The sequence below is a fragment of the Macaca fascicularis genome, chromosome 7 (assembly GCF_037993035.2).
Source record: "Macaca fascicularis isolate 582-1 chromosome 7, T2T-MFA8v1.1".
NCBI lineage: Eukaryota > Metazoa > Chordata > Mammalia > Primates > Cercopithecidae > Macaca > Macaca fascicularis.
Genome location: NC_088381.1, coordinates 11,816,038 through 11,838,807, shown reverse-complemented (window position 1 = coordinate 11,838,807; position 22,770 = coordinate 11,816,038). Strand labels below are relative to the sequence as shown.

Sequence of the window (22,770 nt, the reverse complement as noted above, 5' to 3'; positions counted from 1 at the left end):
TTCCATGCTCATGGATTGGAAGAATTAATATTTTTAAATTGACAGTACTCCCCAAAGCAATTTACAGATTCATTGTAGTCCCTATCCAAATACCAAGGACGTTCTTCACAGAAATAGAAAAAAAAATCCTGAAATGTGTATAAAACCATGAAAGACTCCAAATGGCCAAAGCAATCCTGAGCCAAAAGAACAAAGCTGGAGACATTACACTACTTGATTTAAAAAAAAAAAAAAAAAAAAAAAAAATTTAAACTGAGTCTCACTCTGTAGACCATACTGGAGTGCAGTGTTGCAATCTCACCTCACTGCAGCCTCCACCTCCTGGGTTCAAGCCATTCTCCTGCCTCAGCCTTCCAAGTAGCTGGGATTATAGGCACCTGCCACTACACCCAGATAATTTTTTTTTTTGTATTTTTAGTAGAGATGGAGTTTCACCATGTTGGCCAAGCTGATCTCAAACTCCTGACCTCAAGTGATCCACCGGCCTCAGCCTCCCAAAGTGCTGGGATTACAGGTGTGAGCCATTGCACCCAGCCTGACTTCAAAATTTACTACAAAGCTATAATAACCAAATCTACATGGTACTGGTATAAAAACAAACACATAGACCAATGGAATAAGCTAGAGAACCCAGATATGAATCCATACGCTTAAAGCCCACTTGTCTTTGACAAAGGCACCAATAGCATACAGTGAGGAAAGGACAATCTCTCCAATGAATGATGCTGGGAAAACCAGATAACTATATGCAAAAGAAGGAAATACACTTCTTTTTAATTTTAGCAAATTAATTTCAATAAATGAGTCACCTGTGGATCTGGGTTTTTTCCCCTCCTGTCCTGTTTTGTGTCATGTCTGTTATTCCTTTCTTTATTAATGCTAAATATTGTGTTTGTTAAACTATAGTGATTCTGGATAATGTTACTTCTCTCCATGAATCTGGCCATTAGAGTGTTGGCAGATTATCTTAATTCTGGGACTCAGTTACAGATTTTGTAATGCTCAGCCTGCCTCTTGTTTATCTCTGCTTTTCCAGTACGTGGACACCTGAATTCCCAGTCGAGATCCTGGGATTTTTAACCAGGATCCCTCTCCCTTGGAAGTTTCTAAAATCTAGTTTTTGTCTCCATAGGACTGTGAGACTGTGTAAAAACCTTGCTCAGTCCTTCACTGGCTTTCTGCCTACCTTCTTATACTCTTCTGTAATTCAATAATTGTACAAATCATTCAGCAAATAATTTCTTATTCCTCAGCTCATTTATCTTTTGGAAATGCATGCTTTATTGTTTGTACTAGATTTTATAAAATAATTGCATGCATCATAAAATATATGCTTTTAAAATATAGTAGCTTTCCTTATCTCAGCATTTAAAAAAAGATGAAACGTCTTCATATAGTCTGTTTTCCCTGGTACCCAAGTAAAGTTTGTTTGTTTTTCCTGTTCTTTTTTTTTTTTTTTTCTTTTTTCATTTTTTTAACCAGGCTTCAGACTCTGTATCATTAAAGTAGTTATTCGTGTTTGGATAGTCATAAGATTATAAAACTTAGCGTTGGAAGGAACCTAAGACATCATCTTCTGTTGGCTAACCTCCCACACAGTGCAGAAATGTTTTCTGCAGCATCCTTGGCATATGCTCATCCGGTCTCAATTTGGATATCTTCAGCAAAGGAGCTCATCATTTCCTGAAACAATCCATTCTGTTGGACAACTCTATTTTAAAAATCCTTATGTTGAGCTAAAATATGCCTCTTTGTAACTTATACTCATTTAATCATTGTTTCAAGTTTTCCTTCTGGAATAAGTCAAAACAAGAGAACATTTCAGATAACTGTACTTAAAGCAGATCTTAATGCCATTCCCGTCTCTCTCGCTCTCTGTGTGTATGTCTTTTTTTTTCTTTCTTGCTCCAAAGCATTGAACATAAATTTCTAAACTTGGATTAATAGTCATAAGTAGGGCATATATTTGGTAATAATTTTTAAATTAGCTTTATTGTAGACAAATTTGTCAGATATTTGAAGACAGAAATTTTTTTGTAATTGTCTTGAATTATATTTTTCTAAAGAAAAAAGAGTAAGACTGCCATTTATTTTCAAAGATGACATGGTATAACCACTTGTGGGGATGTAGAGGAAAAAAAGCAGTCTTCAGTTGCCAAGATGTGATTGAAATCTGAGGGTGTGCATTTTTGTTTTCAGTGCTTGTAAATTGCCTTTAAAACCTGTTGTTTTTAAATTAATAATTACCATAATCATATGGCACCTAATGTTTATTAAGTACTATGTGTAATTCTTGTGTCTTACCTCTCCTTTTAGACTGAATTCTCTGCTCAATAATAATTCTCCAATCTCTTTTAGTATAATTTATGATACAGTTTTTTGGTTTTTTGTTGTTGTTCTTCTTGCTGTTATTTTTGAGACAGCGTTTCACTCTTGTTGCCCAGGCTGGAGTGCAGTGGCGCAATCTCGGCTCACTGCAACCTCTACCTCCTGGGTTCAAGCGATTCTCCTGCCTCAGCCTCTCGAGTAGCTGGGATTACAGGCATGTGCCACCTCGCCTGGATAATTTTTTATTTTTTTTATTTTTAGTAGAGACGGGGTTTCTCCATGTTGGTCAGGCTGGTCTCAAACTCCCAACCTCAGGTGATCCACCCGCCTCGACCTCCCAAAGTGCTGGGATTACAGGTGTGAGCTGCCACACCCTGCCAGTTTATGATCTAAACAGAACAGTGAGCATTAAAGAAGGTACTATTAGTAATCAGAAGGTAATATTAGTAGTAGTCATTCCTTTTAAAGCTGAACTTCAGGTTATTCTATCAGCTAGTACTATTACACAGAAATTTACATATACGTGACATATTGTTTTGAGTAGCTCTAAAAGGCATTCACATAAGGTTATTATGTCCTGTCCTGTTTATGATTTAAGCTTCCACCTACATCCTAACCCCTTCTTCCCATTCATAATTGCAATGTAGTTTTGTAGGCAAAAATTGCTACTTTTTTTGTAACCTGTCAAAAGTGAAAAAAGATCCTCTTTTCTTGCCCCACTGTTCCTCAGCTAAAATGAGAGAAGCCATAGGGCATGCAAGGCGGGACTGCCTACCCTAGAACAGTCCCATATTGGCCCTTTTTACAATGTGCAAAAAGGCAGAGTTTGAAGAGTTAAAACTGTTGTGATTATAACCCTTAAATTTCCAGAGCCTGGTTAGAGGACAGCATGGGGAACGCGTAGTGCTTCAATTATTTTGCGAAAATGCCATTTTTGTGAAATGAATCCCGCTGTCCCTAAAGAATATCCACTCTCGTTCCACGTGGTGTTCTCAATCTGAGCTCCATCGTTAAGTGGTGCCGATGCATGAGTTTCACTCTGATTTAATAGGTCTGGAATGGGTTCTGGGTTTCCAAGTGATTCAAATGTTCACCTAAGTTTGAGTCACTGCTCTAAAACTGCTGTGACACAGGGGGAAAAAAAAAGAAAAAAGAAAAAAAAAAGTTTTCTTCTAGGCCCAAAATTTGTGATTTCAAGAGCTGGCATAAGAAAAGTGCTAGTGACAGCCAAAAAGTGCACACAGGAGGATCCCACTGATGATAGATGTTCACATTTCAAGATCCACACATCACTCTGAAACATCTGATTAATTCTAAAGGTAACTTTCAGAAATGTGCCGGTCGGTTAAAAGTGGAAGGTATTTTATTTTCGCCAAAAAATATGTCTTTTTAACCTCAACCTGAGAGGAATCACTTTTAAGATCTGCTGTTCAGAAAATAAGCAACTTAATGAATTAGTTCCATTTTGCAACATTTCATACTCTAGAAGTTTCATCAAAGAAATGATTGGCAAACTTTGAGGAAAATTGGTTCATCTCACTTCCTTTTGTTAGTAGAGGAGAAAAACAGCATGAAATGCTTGTTTCCCTCTGTGCCTTTTTGCTCTTTAAAATGGGTTTAAGGCAGTTACTATGAATTCTGTCTCTAAGAAGGCAAGTTTCACACAACTAATTTTCATTAGGAGTGATATGAGATAATTATCATACAAACATGCCTCCTCTTTTTATGCTGTCTTTTCTAATTTATGCATTGCCACAATCAGTCATTCCACTTGTGCTAACTCTAGGATCGCTTGAGGAAAATATTTTTTCACTTGAATATTAAATATTCTTTTTCTTAGTGACCTACTTCATCATGTCCTTAGCTCTATTTTCTTTTCCTGATACCATTTTCTTTTCTGAGAAAATTATGTCTAAAAACGGTAACTGCCAAATTATGTTTGACCCATTGGTTAGGCATTTCTGATTCTAGCTGCTGGAATGGAATGAATCTTATAGGAGCCAGCAGCTTAGTTCTCACACCAGACACTGGTCCAGAACACTGCCAGAAGGCTGCACCGCAATCAGACTTCAGTTGTGAGAGTTCTTAGTTTCCTTACGCTCCTCCCTCTGTGAAGTATATTTAGCTGAGCTTGTGCATATGACTTCAGTTCATAAAAAGTTTACAAGTGCAGCTGGAATGCTTAGCATTTGATTGTTACATAAATAAGCATTTGAGAACATATGTAAACTTGACAGTGTTAGTACCAGATGTTCCAGTAACACAATAATGTACTTTGAATGTCCGTTCTCACTCTCAGCTTGTTTATTTTGGCAGTACTTCTTTATCTGCTAACTTTCAGATAAGCATATATTTGTTCTCTCCATAGCGCTGATTCTCTTATTGTTACATTCAAATTACATTTATTATATTTAGTGTGTAGAAGTACAAATAACAGAAGCACTAAGACCTAAAATCATTTTTACATATGTCTCCTTAAAATACAAACTGTCTCAGCTCCTAAATGTTTATAGCATATAAAGAAGAAAGAATCTTCTCTGGGTATAGGTGTAATCTCATTTCAGTAGGAATTGTCTTTCCAATTGTGGGTTATCCAAGTACTTTTTTTTTCTTTTTGGCCATCAGGAACTTAAATTAAGAGATTTCTGTTACTGTAAAAATTCCCCTGCCTTCCTCAGCTCTTTCCCACCCCTCACCATACCTGACGATTGTTTTGTTTTGCTTGTTTTGGGAGGGTTACTTTATTTTATTTTTGGTTGGAAATAAAAATTGTATACATTTATGAGATACAATGTGCTATTTTGCTATACATTTACATTGTGGAATGATTAAATCAAGCCAATTAACATATCTATCACCTCACATGCTTTTTTGTGGTAAATCATAGAAGCTTTTGACATTCTAGAGGTTTTATTTATTTATTTGTTTATTTATTTATTTATGTAGTGGCAGGATCATAGCTGACTGCAGCCTCAACCTCCTGGGTTCAGGTGATTTTCCCTCCTCACCCTCCTGAGTAGCAGGAATTACAGGTGCACACCACCACATCCAGCTAATTTTTATATTTTTTGTAGAGATGAGGTTTCACCATGTTGCCCAGGCTAGTCTTGAACTCCTGGCCTCAAGCAATCCTCCCACCTCAGCCTCCCAAAGTGCCAGGATTACAGGTGTGAGCCACCATGCCTGGCCAGAAGCTTTTATTTCCTCACAGGTTCATTGTGTAGTTATTTCAGATGTGCGGAAAAGTAGCATGAATAAGAATGATACTAGAATGTTCACATATCTATCTATTTTGTACTGTCATTCACCTGTTGCTGACATTTGCTACATCTGCATTACCATATAACTGTGCTTACTCATTCTCTTTTATCTCTTTGAATATATATGTGTGTTTGTGTGTTTGTATATATGCATATATATATACACACACATAAGATATGCATATATATGTATACATATGCACAGCATATTTTTTCTGAACCTTTTGAAAAGTAGTAGCATGTCCCTTTACTCCTATATACTTCAGTACCTGCTTCCTAAAAATAAAAATATTGTCTTATAACAAGTAAAGTTAAAATTGATGCATTTTTCTAATCCTTCATCTGTATTCCAATTTTGTTAATTAATCCAATGATATCCTTTATACCATTGTTGTTCCTCAGGAAAAACAGGGTCAGGACTGTTTTTAGGACTCAACCTAGGATCAGGACTCAACCTAGGATTTAGACTCTTCAGTCACCTTTTTTTTTTTTTTTTTTTTTGAGACGGAGTCTCACTCTGTATCCCAGGCTGGGGTGCAATGGCCGGATCTGAGCTCACTGCAAGCTCCGCCTCCCGGGTTCACGCCATTCTCCTGCCTCAGCCTCCTGAGTAGCTGGGACTACAGGCGCCCGCCACCGCGCCCGGCTAGTTTTTTTTTTTTTTTTTTTGTATTTTAGTAGAGACGGGGTTTCACCGTGTTAGCCAGGATGGTCTCGATCTCCTGACCTCGTGATCCGCCCGTCTCGGCCTCCCAAAGTGCTGGGATTACAGGCGTGAGCCACTACGCCCGGCTCTTCAGTCATCTTTAATCTGGAGCATTTCTATAAAGCTTTGTTTTGCTTTTATAGTGTTCAAATTTTTGAAAACTGTAACTCCATTTTTAATAACAGAGAAGTCTTTGTTTTGGTTTTACATGATGTTTCTTGGTGGGTAGACTGAGGTTACATGTTCTGTGCTGAATGCAGAGTGAGAGATGATGTGCTCTTCTCAGGGTGCCACATCAGGAGGCATGCTGTATCCATCTGCCCTCAATGGAGATGTTCGTTTTGATGACCCAGTCAGGGTAGTGCCCAGTTTCTCTACTGTGTGGTTATCCATTTTTCTCTTGCCACTAATAAATCTGTAGGGAAACAATTTAATGTAAATATACTAGATTACAGTTTTTTAAATGACTTGAACTAAACATATTTTTATGACTGTACTGTGCACAGTCATACTATAAAAGCCCTAAAGTTGCCCGGACTTTTCTATCTGCTTTTCTTTATCCCTGAAATGTTCTTTTTCCTCTCAGCCACCTCGCTCTGAAACCACCTTTGTTCGTAAGGGCCACGTGACAACATCCACCCAGTCTTTTTGGTTCCTGACTTTTCTCAGTCTGAGCCTGACTTCTGGAATCAGGCTGAACATGCTGGGTGTGTTCACTGCAGGGAGCTCTGCTGTGGTAACTACAGGTTCTGGAAACCAGAGTGACCTGAACTTTACTGAGGGAGGTAACCTATTTGGAGATAAAGTCCAAATATGGTCAAGAATGAAAGCAAAAGTTTGAAGGCAGAAAGTCAGTTCTTAGCCTCAGATGGGAGGTTATGTAAGGCCCCAAAAGGGCAATCAATCATGAAATTCAAAGCCAAAATCAACAGGTTGAGAGACATGGTACAATTTGTGTTAAGGCAAGAGGCTTAGAATTAATGTCCTGAGGTTGATAGAGGTCTGTCTTTATGTGAAAACAGCTCTGCAGCAAAGACACAAGCCTGATAGCCTAACAGAATCTGACTCTGCCCTGCTTTGGCTTTGAATGATAGAACACCATGACTCAATAAGGGGCATGACCTCAGAGAGGGTAGAGCAGGCTCCCAATAAGAGTAAGCATAGTAAGGATGCATGGTGCAGTTCTAGAAAGAAAAGAGCCAATTGAGTTCATCACTTGAATTATTTCCCTTGGTGGGAAATGTATTTTATTTCTATGTAATATCATAAAATATATTTTAGAAACACGCTGTATTATAAACTTCAAGCTCACCTCCAAAGATACAGGAGAACAAAAAAAAAACGTGCGTGAAGTTAGTAAAAGTGATCTAATTAGCATTCTTATAGAATGAGCTGTAGATTTACTGGAGTCTTACGAAAGGGAAAAATACCAGAGCACCAGACTAGCACATCAATCATTTGAGATTGTCTGACAGTCTTGAAGAGGATATCCTGGCTGCAGAAAGCACACTGCTGTCTTAAGGCTAGGGGCCCAGGTCAGAGCATAGTAAGAACAAAAGATGAGCAGTTTTGAAAGGAACCAGCTGGCTTAAGGTGATCCAGAGTGCACAGATGTGAAAACCTTAGTGTTCCAGCAATACAATTACCCAAAACAAGAATAACAGAATAACCACTACGAAATTATAAAACTCGATTTAGCTTGTTGACCCTTCAGGTCTGAGTATTTATGTCATGCTAAGTTTTTCCTACTTTAATGTAATTTTATTTTGTGTCTTCTGGTTGGTGGCTATAAAAAAAACAAAATTTCTTATAAAAGTTGAAAACAAATTGTAACTGATCTTTGTTGGAAATATGTATAGAATTCTGTCTATGTGAGATCTGAACAATCTTTCGTGCTTTTTAAATGGTCTAAGCACAATAACCAATACTTTATAATTTCCTGTATAATTATCTCAAACTTCCTCAAACTTAATACAGGTGGTTTTGTGGCAAGTCAAGAGATGGTAGATCTCAAGTCAATTATGAACTTCCTAAAGTGGTAATTGAATGTAAAACAGAATAATCTAAAACTGAAAACCAAAGTGGTTTGAATCACAGGAATAATCAGGAACTAAAAGCATACGAGATTTGGAAAATGTTAATTTTATTGTTACACAGTGTCTGTGGGTACGTGGTTAAAGTCATGAAAAATAGCTCAACATTCTTTAAGACCTTAGTCATTGTTTTCCATTTAATGATGTTGAACATTTCGTGAGTGTAAGGGGTGTTATTAATAATAATTTGGAGGCAAAACACACCCTAGAAAAGAGTTACTGTGTGCCCTTTAAAGATACTTAAAATGAAGCATCATCTATAGTAGAACTAACAGCATACTACCTGACTTGAGACAACAAGTTTACTTACTCCACAGACATTATCAAACACTTCAAACCTTTATGGATGTCTCAGTAGTGTTAATGAGTACAGGAGTTGGTTATGTAAAAATTCCATGTTGTATTCACCAGACCGTACAAGGAGATTTCCCCATTTGCTCTCATATGAAGATGTGAAAACAATAATATTAAAAGTGTCCCTCTGTGACTAGTTGTCTTTATTTTCAATTCTAGGACAGAACAGCATAAAATAAGCAGAATTACAAATTTGATTATCAAACTCTGTAAGTATATCACGTTCGTTTGTTATTTGTATTCAGAGAATGTGAGAGTGAGACTGTAATTTAGCTGCAGCTTGCTGGGGTTTTGTTTTTTTTTTTTTTTTTTTTACCATCAAAATAGCTTCATAGAGATGAGCTTTGAAGAATGGCTTAAACATACTGTTTTTTCTTTCTTCTCAGGTTAGTGTCACTTCAAAAATAAAAATAAAAATAGGCGCTCTTACTGGAACATAGGAGTAATGCTAGGTATAAACAGGATTAGAATATACTTAACTGTGGTAATCCTTCCCGACACACATAGAGATGAATTGATAACCGGATTTGGCATTTCAAATATTTTTTACCCAAGGCAAAGGCTTTAGGGTGTTTTCTCGGAATTAGAGAGTTTAGAGATGAAAAAGGTGCCATTTATTATTTTCTCTTTCTGTCAGCTTAGGACTTCTCTTTGCAATCATGTTTATAATACTAGGCCTGTCTGTTCTTAAATGTTTCACCTGTTGAAGGATGTTCCATCAGAGGATGTGCTAAAATTTTAGATTGTGTGTACCAGAGGTTCTGACCGAATAATATTCTGATAAAATCAAGTAAGGTAATGTATTGGAAAGGAACTTGGGCTTAGAATCAGCAGTAGTGAGTTCTAGTCAGGAATCTGTAATATAATTTGTACATGATCTTGAGCAAATCAATTAGTGTCTCTCAATGTTCTATTTCCTCATGTGAGATGTGAAAGGTTTGGGCTAGCCTATATGATTCAATTTGTTAGATAATCAGATAAATATATCATTTAATCAGATTAACCACATCAGTGTATCAGTTCAGCCAAAATATTTGTCATTTATATAAGAAAGACTATAATAAATCAGAAAACTAGATTTTTATATCTGAGAACCTCAATTTTTGTTTTCTTAACATTAGTACTACTTTGCCAAGTAATGGCAACTTAAAAGATCTTTCTCTCAAACCTGGCAGTATTATACCATTTTTGCTACAATATTATTTTCAGGAATATAATCACAGCTTACCTATTACCAGGGCCTTAGAGCATAAACAAAAAAAAAATGACTTTTACAATCCTACTTTATCCTAGGACTCAATAAAGAAAATTAGTATGCTTCTTTTAAAAAAGGGGGAAAAAAAGATGACTCATATTCCCATTCCTCCAAAATATAGAATATTCAAATGAAGAGTAAATAGACACTAACCTCTCCTCCTTTTTTTTTTTTAACTTCAGAGCTTACTGATTTGAATAATTTTCCCTTCAAAACTGGTAGAATATTTTACTTTATCATCACGTTATTTTTGATTGCAAAGCTGCAACCTGAACTGTATACTTATACTGAAAAATGCATAGGATTTGGAGTCAGGAGATCTAGCTTCAAGAATCTGTTCTGTTACCTCCTATATATATAATTTGAGTAATTTCTTTAACACCTTTGAATCTTGGTTTATTATTATTATTATTAGAAAGTATTATTAAGTTCAAATATTAAAGATGGAAGCAAGGAAGAGGAATGGAACTAATACTTCTGGAACTAATACTTCTGGAGCACCCTGCCACAGCATCATGATGGAAAAGTCAGGGAGTGCTTTATTTTCTAACTCCAGTGTAATGTACTTTCTAACTGCTGTGTAAGAGACAACACACCGCCACATTATCACCTGTGTAAGAGAAGGAAACTCAACCTTTTGGGATTCTTCAAGAACAAGGAAGAGTTGCCCCAATATGGAGAAACTCTAGTTTTTCTCTACCACTTCCTTTCCGCACCATTTCTCCAAATTTTATTTTTTAATATATAAACCATTGTAAGTTTATAGCTTACAAGTGTAATCAATGTGGTTCCACACAAATCTGCAAACTGACTTATATATCAGAAGACTGTAATTCAAGTCTGAATCCCGGTGAATATTTAGCTGAAATGCCATGAGAAAAAAAGAAAAAAGAAAAATCATCTTCATTGTGAATTTGAGATAATTACTTTCAAAAATCACTGCAGCCCCAATCCAAGAAGGGGCCACAAGGTTTAATTGTGGGTGTGCTATTTACAGATTAATTAGGACATTTAACTTCATTTTTTATACCACAGAATTAATCCCATAAAAATTAGTGATCTCGAAGGAGTCAGTTGTCAACTCTGACAGGATCTCTTTGCCATAATCTATTAAAATGCTGCTTTTATCTTGTCTTGCCTGTGTCATATTTTATGGATTTTTTCATAAACACTGCCTATACTTCATAAATGTCTCAATTTTCTAGTCTATTAACATTACTTCAAAAGCAATTGATAAAAGAGTAGGGCATGCATGAAATAATACACCAATAATGTGAAGCGCTGGAGGCAAGAACAGTGGGTAGGATCTGCACAGCTTGTGAGCTGAAACAATGAAAGGATGTTTTATCTACTACAATAAAGAAACAAATGATCATTTTTGATAGTAGAAAAAAGATTGCTAGTAATTGGGCAGATGAAAAATGGGTTATACAGAAAATACAGCATAGTTTAAAAATGATAACTGAAATGAGAAAATAAATGTCCCCAAGTACATATTTACATTAGTGGAAACCTTTTCCCTTTTGTTACCAAAGATTTGGTATTCAGTTTGATTTGTCTTAGTTCTAGATATGATAGTCTTATTCTATATATAAATATTTCCTTTGTATGCATATATTTGTACCAAACCTATGTATGTATTTTATGTGCTGACTACAATAATGTTGGAATTTTTTTTTAATCTTTTTAATTATTATTATTATTATTTTGAGATGGAGTCTTGCTCTGCCCCCCAGGCTAGCGTGCGGTGGCACTGTCTCAGCTCAGTGCAAACTCCACCTCCCAGGTTCAAGCAGTTATCCTGCCTCAACCTCCCAAGTAACTGGGATTACAGGCACATACCACCACACCCAGCTAATTTTTTATATTTTTGGTAGAGTTAGGGTTTCACCATGTTAGCCAGGCTGGTCTCAAACTCCTGACCTCAAGTGATCCACCCACCTTGGCCTCCCAAAGTGCTGGAATTACAGGCATTAGCCACCATGCCTGGCCTAACTTTTTTATTCTAGTTTTTGAAGTTAATTTTTCTTTTGATGTATAGATGATATGTCTATAGCATCCTCTTTAGATTTCTTAAGCCCTAATATAAGACCTAATATAATGAAATAAGAATCTTTGTTTGGATTTGTACCACAAATTTAATTGAATAAACTGACTTTTCAAAACTTATTTGGTAATTATGTATTTAAATCAACTAAATGAAAAGCAAAAAGGAGAAAAGTTACTAAGCAAGTTGCAGAATTTCTGATTTTTCTTTCATTTTATTCTTCATATTTTACCACCTGACTTAGCTAAATGAAGCCAGATATTGTCTGAGCTTTCATTCTTAAGGCATCATGTTATAAACAGAGTGACCTTAGACCTCAGTATGTCTGCACAGTCCTGGTGTTATCCTGTAATTATCGATAGCTCCTTCTGTCACTCATAAGTGTCCTGGCTTGGATAACAAAGTCATGTTTACCTATTAAATATGTGATCAAATGAATATTAGAAGAAATGTTTGAGTAATACATACGGTTTTTAATTTCTCTAAACCTACATAGTACTACCTAAAATAATTGTGATTTAGTGTTGAGAAAGGTCTTTGGTTCTTGATTTATATAATTCCTTTTTTAAACTTGGAAATGAGACCATTTTCTTGTTGCTCAGATGAAGAAATAATCTCAAATAACTGGATTGTGATCATTCAATTCTAATAGCTTGAAAAGAAGATGATTTTTCTCATGCCTTGATAGATGGTGATAGAATATATTGCTGAATTGTCCTAGTGGCACTCTATAAAACAGGTAATGTCGTGGAGTAAAGTATAGGACTCAGCATAATGATGATGCCATGTGTGCCTGTAAGCTTACAGGGACACAGAAGATCATGATCAAGGGGGATTCTTTAGTTCTCAAGTGTTGCAAAGAATATTTGAAACTCCCAGTCCTTGGCACATAACTTACAGAAACAGTCAACAAAATTATGTGGGAAATATCCAGACTTACCGTATGGGGTGAAAGATAATACCCAACATAATAGTTTATTAACTTGGCTTAATTCCCACTTCTCTTCCATTTGTCTTTTCCCATGTCAGGAAACAGCATAAAAATTCTCCCAGTTGCTCAGGCCAAAAACCTAGACATGTTTCATGTTCTCTTTTGCCCATTGCATCCATAAACAAATGCTGCTACTTTAGTCCCGAAACCATTCAGAATCTACCTACTGCTTTTCATCTCCATTCTTACAATCATAACCCGAGCTACCTTCATTCTTCTCTATGGTTTTACAATTGCCATGTTACCTGCTCTGCCCTGCTTCTACCCTGGCTGCCTCCTCCATGATTTATTCTCAGTGTAGCACTCAAAATGATCTTTTAAGAATGTAAATCTGATTACACAATTCAATAGCTTCCATTACATTTAAAACAAAACCCAAGCTTCTCACTGTGGCCTGTGAGTACTACATGATTATACCCTTGTCTGCCCCATCTCCTACCATTTTTTCATTTTTCACTGTGCTCCATCTCCCATTTTTGTTCATTCAGCATGCCAAGCTTGTTCTCACTTGCTGTTGTCCCTGCATGGTTGGCCTAGGACAAATGATTTTCTTCCCAAATATTTGTGAAATCCATTCACTTCTCACCACTTCTGTGCTCACAGTCCTAGTACAAGCTCCCATCGTCACTCACCCAAACTTCCCTGCCTCACTCACCCACAACTTCCTAACTGGTCTCTGCGTGTTAAATCGGCTATCCAACCAGAGTGGTATTTTGGTAAGTGCATGTTTGATTGTGTTGAGCCCTAGAACTATATTCTAGGAGCTGAACATACTGCCCTGGCCTGATAGAGTTTATATTTTATTGGAGAAGCAGATGCCAAGCACACACAAAAAAGAATAATTTCAGATTCTGCTAAATACTATGAAGAAAATAAGTCGAGACTCAGTGATAGAGAATAATTGAGGCGAGATCCATTTTTAGATTAGGGAGTCAGGGAAGTCTTTCCCCAAGGTGTATCTATGTGAAGAGCTGGGGAGAGGCAGGAAGGAGTTAGGATTGGGGAAACATAGTGAGTGAGAAAGAGCATGTTGGAGATGGGGCGCGCTCTCCCCGCAGCCCGCACTCCCTGACCCCGTGCCGCCGAGCGCCCCGCGGACTCAGCGGTGGGTGGCGCCGCCTTGGGCTCCTGCCTTCCCGGCTCCAGGCTGCCACCACCTCAGCCCATGGGCAGAGTCGGCAGGCGGGCAGGCATTAAACTGAAGAAAAGATGTCCCTGTACAATGACCGGGGAGAGGAAACCAGTGACTCAAAAACAGAAGGCAGGTCCAAAAAACCCAAACTTCTGCAGTCAGCTTCAGGTGAAGAAGGCAGCTCTCACTCAAAGGCCAAAGGACGAAACAAAGTACAGTTCTTGCCCCAGTCATTGACCTAAAACGAGGTGGCTCCTCAGATGACCGGCAAATTGCGGACACACCACCGCATGTACCAGCTGCGCCGAAGGATCTTGTTCCCACTGGGTTTTCTGCAGGGGAAGTTCTGATTCCCTTAGCTGACGAATATGATCCCATGTTTCCCAACGATTGTGAGAAAGTAGTGAAACGCCAGAGAGGACTGACAAAGACAGCGGGAGCTGGAAAGACAAAAGGAAATAGAAGGAAGAGAAAAAAGGCATAAATACAGACATGATGCAAGTGAGTTTTCAAGGAGATCAGATCCAGATTGTGATGAGGATGAAGATTAGGAGCGAGAGAGGAGGAAAACAATTATGGGCGGAGCTGCCATTGCCCCACCCACTACTCTGGTAGAAAAAGACAGAGTTACCCCGAGATTTTCCTTATGAAGAGGACTCAAGACCTCGATCACAGTCTTCCAGAACTGCCAGTGCTCCCCCAGTGTACGAGGAACAAGACAGACCGAGATCTCCAACCCTGCCCAGCACAACTCCTTCCTCGCTAACTTGGAGGGGCACGGTGGCGCACAAGAGCCTACGGAAGTACGGCTTCCAGGAGGGCCAGGGTCTGGGGAAGCACGAGCAGGGGCTGAGCACCACCCTGTCAGTGGAGAAGACCAGCAAGCTGGGTGGCAAGATCATCGTGAGTGACGCCACAGAGAAAGATGCATCCAAGAAGTCAGATTCAAATCCCTGACTGAAATATGTAAGTGTCCTACTAAAGTGCTCCTACTAAGGAACATGGTTGGTGCAGGAAAGGTGGATGAAGACTTGGAAGTTGAAACCAGGGAAGAATGTGAAAAATATGGCAAAGTCGGGAAAAGTGTGTTGTTTGAAATTCTGGTGCCCTTGATGATGAAGCAGTACGGATATTTTTAGAATTTGAGAGAGTTAAATCAGCAATTCAAGCGGTTATTGACTCGAATGGGAGGTATTTGGGTGGATGGGTGGCAAATACATGTTTCTACAGTTTGGAAAAATTCAGGGTCTTGGATTTGGCAGAACAAGTTTGATTTTAAGAACTATTACACAAGTCATCTCCAGTGATCCTTAAAGGGACTACAAGCTGAGAAAAGAAGGAAAAAGGTCACAGCTTCCATGGCTGTTGCATACTGAGACTCTTGGAGGGACTTCTAAGATATATGTTGATTGATCCCTTTTTTATTTTGTGGTTTTTTTAATATAGTATAAAAATCCATTTAAAAACCAAACAAAAAGAAAATGTTAGAGACAAGGTTGGAGAGATGGGAGGCAGTATTAAGAGATAAAGAGTAGTGGATTTGGCACATAATCTGGAGGCAGAACTAACAGGTTGCTGATGATTGGTGATGGAAAGGTAGAAATTAAGGATGAAACCTAGGTTTTTGCCTTGACCACCAAATAAATGGTAGTCTTATAAACTGAGATGGAGAAAAGTAGGGAAGGAGCAAGTTTGTTAGTGGAGAGAAATCAAGTTTTTTTGACGGGGGTGGCTGGAGCAGGTTAAATTGACTGTATCTAGTAGACCACAAAGTGGCTGTATCAAGCAGGTAGAAGATTGTGAATCTAGAACTCAAGGTCAGGGCTGTAGATATAAAATGGAAAAAATCACAGCATATAGATAGAGATTAAAGTCTAGGAACCGAATAAAGTCACCTATAGAGAAAAGATAGAGAAGTGAAGAGGAGAGAGATCAAGTCCTATAGCACTTTTAATAAGATCAGGCAATGTCCTTACCAAAAATATGTGGTCTCTCAGAAGAAGAAATGAGAGACTGGGGGGAAAAAATAAAGAATTAAGTCATGGGACAAATGCTGCTCTGAATACAATAAGAAAAAGACAGGAACTGGCCTCAGGATTTGTCAAAATGAAAATTGTTGAGAACTTAGACATGACCGGATTCAACAGATTGGTGGAGATAAAAACCTAATAGGTTTAAAAAAAAACTGAGGAAGGGAAAAGAGTGGATATAGATTTCACTCTCAAGGAACTTTGCTATAAAGAGGAACAGAAAAAAGGCAGTTGACAGAGAAAATTGAGGACAAGGGGCTAAAAAAAAATTGGTTTCAAGTTTGGAGTCATGATAGCATATTTTTTATCTTAATGGGTATAACCATGAAAAAGGATAAAACTGAAGACACAGGACAGTGAAATCATAATTTCAGTATCTAAATCTTTGCGTTGGCAAGATGGGTTGGAACTTGAAGTGGAGTGATTAGTCCTAGATCGGAGCAGGGATAATTCTATTGTGATCCTAGGGAAGGGGCAGCATATGGGCTCATCAGGCTGTAGACTTGGTATTGGGAAGGTGGAATAAGAAGCCAGGCCATCAGGTTAGAGAATATGAGATAAAAAACTGGTTGTCAGGGGAAAGAGAAAGTTAAAATACTAGGAAAATATAGTAAGATTGGGCAGCATTAAATGCCTGCTTGAAATTTATCATCATAAATGTAATGTGAAATCTGTCTCCAGTTATGTGTTTTTCTCTAGTGGCACAAAGTAGCTGGAGAGTTGGGTGTAACTTTTGGGATTTTGACAAGATAATACAACGGAGTAGCAAGGAGCAAAGGAATATGGGTATGATTAAAGTGATAGAGCCTGGAATCTGAGCCAGATAAAGAAGGATGTGAGCATATTGGGAGTGAGAGTGGTATAGTAAAAAGTGGTAGGGTCGATAAATTGGAGGTCTGAATGAGATATAAAAATTTTAGAGGAAGGGAGCTAGAATAAGTAGGCTTTAAAATTAGAAGATGGTAGTTAGCAAATCTGCACTTAAAAATCAGAATTTTAGAATTAATGTAGTTATTGGTGATGACAAGGCCAACCAGTGTTTCGGAAGCTTTTTAAAATGAACGTAGTAAGTAATATAATGTTCAAGAAGACAAGTCAATTTGTACAATACGTACATGATATGTAATTGAAGAAATTATGAAACAATATTTACCTGACTTCATTCAATCAACTCTGATATTTAAAAATCTATTCTATGTTACTTAAAATGAAAAATACTGGTTATAACTCATTAAATTGATTTTTATTATTACTAATGGATCAGACTTTGCATTCTGAAAACAGCTCTAGTGATCATGGGAATGAGTGACTGGTGTGGGGTGGAGGAAAGGATTGTTGGTATTATAGAATTCAGACACCTGAGAGTCCACAGTGTCAGATGGATTATCTACCTAGATGTAGAAGCCATCAGGGATGATGACAGGAGTAATGGCATGGAGGAAGACAATGGAAGTGGTGGTGTAGTCTGGTAGTGGTCTGTGCTTCTAAGAGACTGGAAATTTTAAAGAGCTAGAGAAGACACATTACCTCCAGGTCCTAGAATGTGGGTGGGAAATAAAAAGCAACTTTCATTTTGAAGTACTCAGGAAAAGATGCAGACTTAGAGTCCTGTCTTCACTGTGAGCAAAAAGGTGAAGAAAAAGTCAACAGAAAGAATTGTGGACTTGGGGAGATTTTGTTACTGAGAGATTCTGATTTCCATAGGGTCCAGGGAAAGGCTTTGGGAGGTCAGAGATGGGTTGGAGATGGGTTTAATGAAAACGACTTGGGAGACTTGGACTGAAATTAAATGTGGGCCTGGTCAGTTTTGATGGTAACACAAGGAAAAGTGGGTAGTGGCCCTTATTAGCCTTGTTCACAGGCTTGGTTTCTTAGCTAGTTTGTAGAGGTAAGATGGTGGTGTGTGGGTTAAGGAAGAGCAGCCTCCCTGGGAGCAAGGTAGTTGCAGCAACTGCCCTTCAACTCTGAGTAGCCGACATGACACTAGGATAGAGGATTGGGACTGTGAGGGAAGGCCGCTGAGCCCCGTGAACTCACCATGCACATATCTCATCCTGTTCCTGGTAACTAACTAGCTGTTTATCTTCTCTTTGATTTCTGTACAAGTCTCATAGCTTTAGGAAAACCTTCCCTGACTCCACTGGCCTCCCTGATCCAGTTCTTATGGCGCTTTGCACCTCATCTTTATCTCATATGTCACAGCTGCAGTTTTATATCTATCTGTGGGATTGTTTTATTAAGTTTGACTCCTTTGCTAGACTAGGCTCTGTGCAAAAGGGACTATACCTGTTTTTGTTCACTATTGTATCTCAAGCACAGTATATAATGTGTAATAGGTACGCACAAAGATAAATATAATGAATTAATGAAATCAGAGTTAGCAGACATTAAAGACAAAAAAACGGCAAAGGAAACTAAAGAGAACCAACAGGAGGTACTATTGAAGTTGAAGTTGCAAGGAACATTTCTTGTTGCAACTAGTAAGGTCTACAGCTCAATCCTCATGGACATGACCCAACTGATCTTGAAAGGACAATGCTACAAACCTACTGTCTGAAAGCAAAGAACTATTTAAAGACTATATTAATAGCAACAGTAATCGCCACAGGGATATGAGATGGAAATTTAGGGGAACGACAAGTCTAAGGCAGCTTCAAAGGCAACTCCTTCAAGAATCTTGTCCTAACTAAGGAAAGAATTGTTGTACTTCAAGGACTGAGGGAGTAGGATAGATCCAGGAGACAAGAGGTGCATTTGGGTTGGATATGGAGTAGGAGGAGAAGGGGATAGGAGTGGCATTACAGCATTTTCAAAGCAGGGAAACAACTGGCTATATACGGAGTCAATTCAGGAACTAGGGCATTTTGAGGAGTGCAGCGTGCCAAAGACAGTTCACTGAGAAAGGGCTGAGTTAGTCAAAGTTGGAGCAAACAACTGGACTGGCTGAGATGTGAAGCTCTCTCCCTGCTGAGTAGGACTTAGAGCCTAGAGGTTGGAATGCCAATGGTTTTATGGTTAGTGTGCCCCTTATGCTAACAAGTGTCACCCAAGATAAGTAAGACAATGATACAGAGTTAGCTAATCTTGGACAAAAGTTCTAACAAAGTTGGAGAATCACCACTAGGAAGATTTCGTTCTGTTTCCATTTTAATTCTGCACCATCAGGGACATCGTTACATTCCTTTCACATCCACCACCTCTGTGCGTTTACAGTGCATCCTCTTCCTTTGTCTTGTTAAGACCTGCATTTCAGAAGCAATTTTTCCCCCTTGCCAGATCATCATTCAGTAGCAGAATAGGACACCCCTGAGCAATCACTGAGTTTCATCTTTCCGTCACAAAGGAATTCAGTGACTCACCCCTTGCAACTACACTAACTCTTTCAGGCCAAGAGGGCACTGGTCAGCGTTTTGGAGGAAGTAATTTACTAAATGGTGCCCTTGTGGCCAGAAAGACTCAACACACATAAAAGGAGAAACCACAGACTCCACTTCTTCTGCTCAGAGTGTTGGAAATAATTAGGATTAATTATGTGTTTTTGTGTGGAAGTGATGATATGAATTTCAATGGCATACAGGAAAAAGAGATAAGCCTATTTTTTAAAGAAAATAGTTCCGGTTTAGGTCCATTATAGCTGCACAATGTCATTATGAGATATGAGAAAGAGATAACTAAATTATTCATATTATAATTTTATTTGTGCTCTATTCCTTATTTTTCCTGGAAAATGTCCCTATTTGTTATTAAAACTAGCATGTTTTATAAAGAGATTTATGTTAATTACACAGAAAGCTGCCTCAGTCAGAATAGCAAATTCTATAGTGAATTTCAGAGTTTTTAAAATGTGTGATCTCTATGCTGTAGAATATTTCTTGCTAATGGTTCATGCCATCTATATATCTAGTGATCTTTGAACCTTATGTTCATTATTATGGTTATAGCTGTACCCAAATGGCAGCATATTATTAAAATATGAGATAATGATTGAATAAACTAGATATAATTATGCTTGTAAAGGAAAACAGACCATCTAGGAGTAAGTTTTTAGAAGGCAAAATAATACCTTTAAAATGTTATACTCAAAATAAACATATTACGACAGATGAGAAATCCCAGATTTTCAGGCAAAGGGCGAGAAACTGAACTGAGTTTCAAAAGCCATCTCAAAGAAGTTGCTCGCTTTAAAAAAAAAAAAGGACATTTTTCTAAAAAGTAGCAAGTTTCCCAGCATTTCTTTTCTAAAAATATGCATTTTCTGTTATTCAAATGAATAAATATAAAATTATTTTCATTTTGGCACTTTCTAAAGTCCTGATCCTACCAATAGGTAAAATCATCACTAACTTTGCAGTATTGACTTTTAGCTCTGTAGGCCTACTTCCGTGTCATGAAGGCCAGCAGCTTGAAAAAAATAATGAAGACTTATCCCAGTCACCAGTTGAACAAATTCTGTTACCGTATTAGTCCTGAACATTTAGCAGGGGAAATAATATCAAATATTCTCATATCAAGGTACAGAAATATCAGTCTCATGGCAGACCCAGACTTGGAGGGCTAATGTTAAGCTAGATATCTTGCAGACTAACCAAGAGTAGATCACTGATCTACTGAACCTCTCTTTAGAAGGAAGATATATTTATTATTGGTTAGGACCAGGTAGACAATTTACATTTGTGGTATGTGGTTAATGTAATAATAACTTAATAACACTATCAGGTGTCTGGAGCGTGTTTGCTTTGAGTACAACTAAAAAGAGTACATTTTTAGCATGGTAATTTTTTTCCTAAATTCTTTTCATCAAAAAAATTATTTATGAGAACGCTTTTAGAGATTACATGAGCATTTAGATATTTGTATTGATAATGTTTTTACGCTACTTCTCCTTTTCGGGCTCAGTTTTGAAAGCTCTCCTGAGAAAGGAGGAAAAAGCATTTATATGAGGAAGCGAGAAGACTGAAAATGAATTAAGTGTTAGAGGAGTGGAGTGGCAGTGACTAAGGTCAGAAAAAAGCTAAGTGAGCAAAGAGAACTGAACAAAATAGCAAAAGAAGAGAGCAGTGGTGTATGAAATAGGAAATAAAGAAGTGAGGACTATCTCAGAAGAGAAGAAAAATAAGACCCAGAAAAAACATGTATATATCTCAAGGTATACTACCTCACAGTATAATTTCCATCTCTATCCACATACCCTTCTACATATCTGTTTAGTCATTCATAGGCAGACAAGGCTGAACTACCACCTTAAGCCTAAAATATCACATCATCTTTTGTAGCTGAGATGCTGGAAATAAATTCTGGAAAATTGGGAGGAGGTGAGAACATTAAGAGTTTATAAGAAAATTTAAGCCATTTTTCTTCTAACTTAATTTTTGTCTTCATAAGAATATCTTATCCAAATGAGCATAAAATATGAAAAAAAAGCCAAAAAGTAACAAATAACAGGCCTCCATAAAGACAAGAGTGTGATGCTATGGAGTTTTGTCATAACATAAAAATCTGTAGAAGGTGAGGATGTTTGTAACTTTTGGTTTATGTGATGCTTTTTTTTTTGTCAGCATGTATAATCCCAAGTAATTTATTATAATAGATATTTATAAGGTAACATAAATAATTTAACCTGTCCCATTCTCACGTAGTTTCTAAGGATTCCCAACACAAGTCAAATGTGTCTAAAAGAAACAATATCCACGGTGTAAGTTACTTACACACAGTAAGGGAAATTGCTTACCTAGGCTCCAAAACCATTAGCCATCCCTTGTTGTAATTTACCTGGATTGCTAACCAATGTTTAATGTATTTTTCCTACTTATTGTTGATTTTCAGCTTGTAGGCATGTAGATTTTTATTTTAAATCACTATCAAATTGTGAAACTTAACAAAAAATGGCAGTGTGTGATTTTTCTGTAATGCTCCTGCATTCACTTCTTTGAGTGTTAGTTTAATTTTTGGCTAATGGTTTTGGAGCCTAGGTAACGAACTTCCCTTATTGTCTGTCAGTTACATGGTGGATATTGTTTCTTTTAGACGTATTTTACTTGTGTTGGAAGTTGTTAACATTAACTACATGAGAATGTGATAGTTTTAATTACTTATTTTTGCCGTCTAAAATATATTATAATTAGTTACTTGGGATTATATGTGCTGACAAAAAAAAAGTATCACACAAACCAAAAGTGATAAAATCCTAACCTTCTAGCAACAAACAACTAAGACATGCATGCACAAAGGGCGGATGCTTTAAGTGGCAGAGGGAGGGACGGAAGTGGGTAATTATTTGTAGCAATGCTTTTACTGTTGTTCAAAATGAGACAGACTAACAGTGGCAGCAGTCATTTTGCTGAATCAAAGTCCATGTTAGTCGCATTATACACTGCCACAAAAGGTTGTTAAGGCTGGTATTAGCATGTACCACTGAGGACATTGGAAGGACTCGATCTGTCACACTAAATCGCCTTCTTGCCCTCAACCATTGAAGTCTCCAGCTCCTCTGACATGTTCTTTCATTAATGGCCTGGCCTTGACAACTGATCCTAATTGCCTCTGAACCGCACTTCATGTATTATTGGTGTCTGCC

The 22,770-nt window shown here is 37.6% G+C and overlaps 1 protein-coding gene and 1 pseudogene across 19 annotated transcripts in view; both read left to right on the top strand.

The window, feature by feature from the left end:
* DPH6 (diphthamine biosynthesis 6) overlaps positions 1 to 22,770 on the top strand; it is a 452,678-nt gene that overhangs the window by 243,312 nt on the left and 186,596 nt on the right. For all 19 annotated transcript variants that reach the window (XR_012414756.1, XR_012414753.1, XR_012414752.1 and 16 more), the window contains one exon: positions 8,901 to 8,950. Coding sequence is in view for 2 of the 19 variants with exons in the window: in XM_073995460.1 (XP_073851561.1) it covers positions 8,901 to 8,915 (15 nt within the window). In the remaining 17 variants the exon portion in view is untranslated. The remainder of the gene's footprint in view (positions 1 to 8,900; positions 8,951 to 22,770) is intronic.
* Positions 14,135 to 15,648, top strand: LOC141407173 (splicing factor 45 pseudogene; annotated as a pseudogene).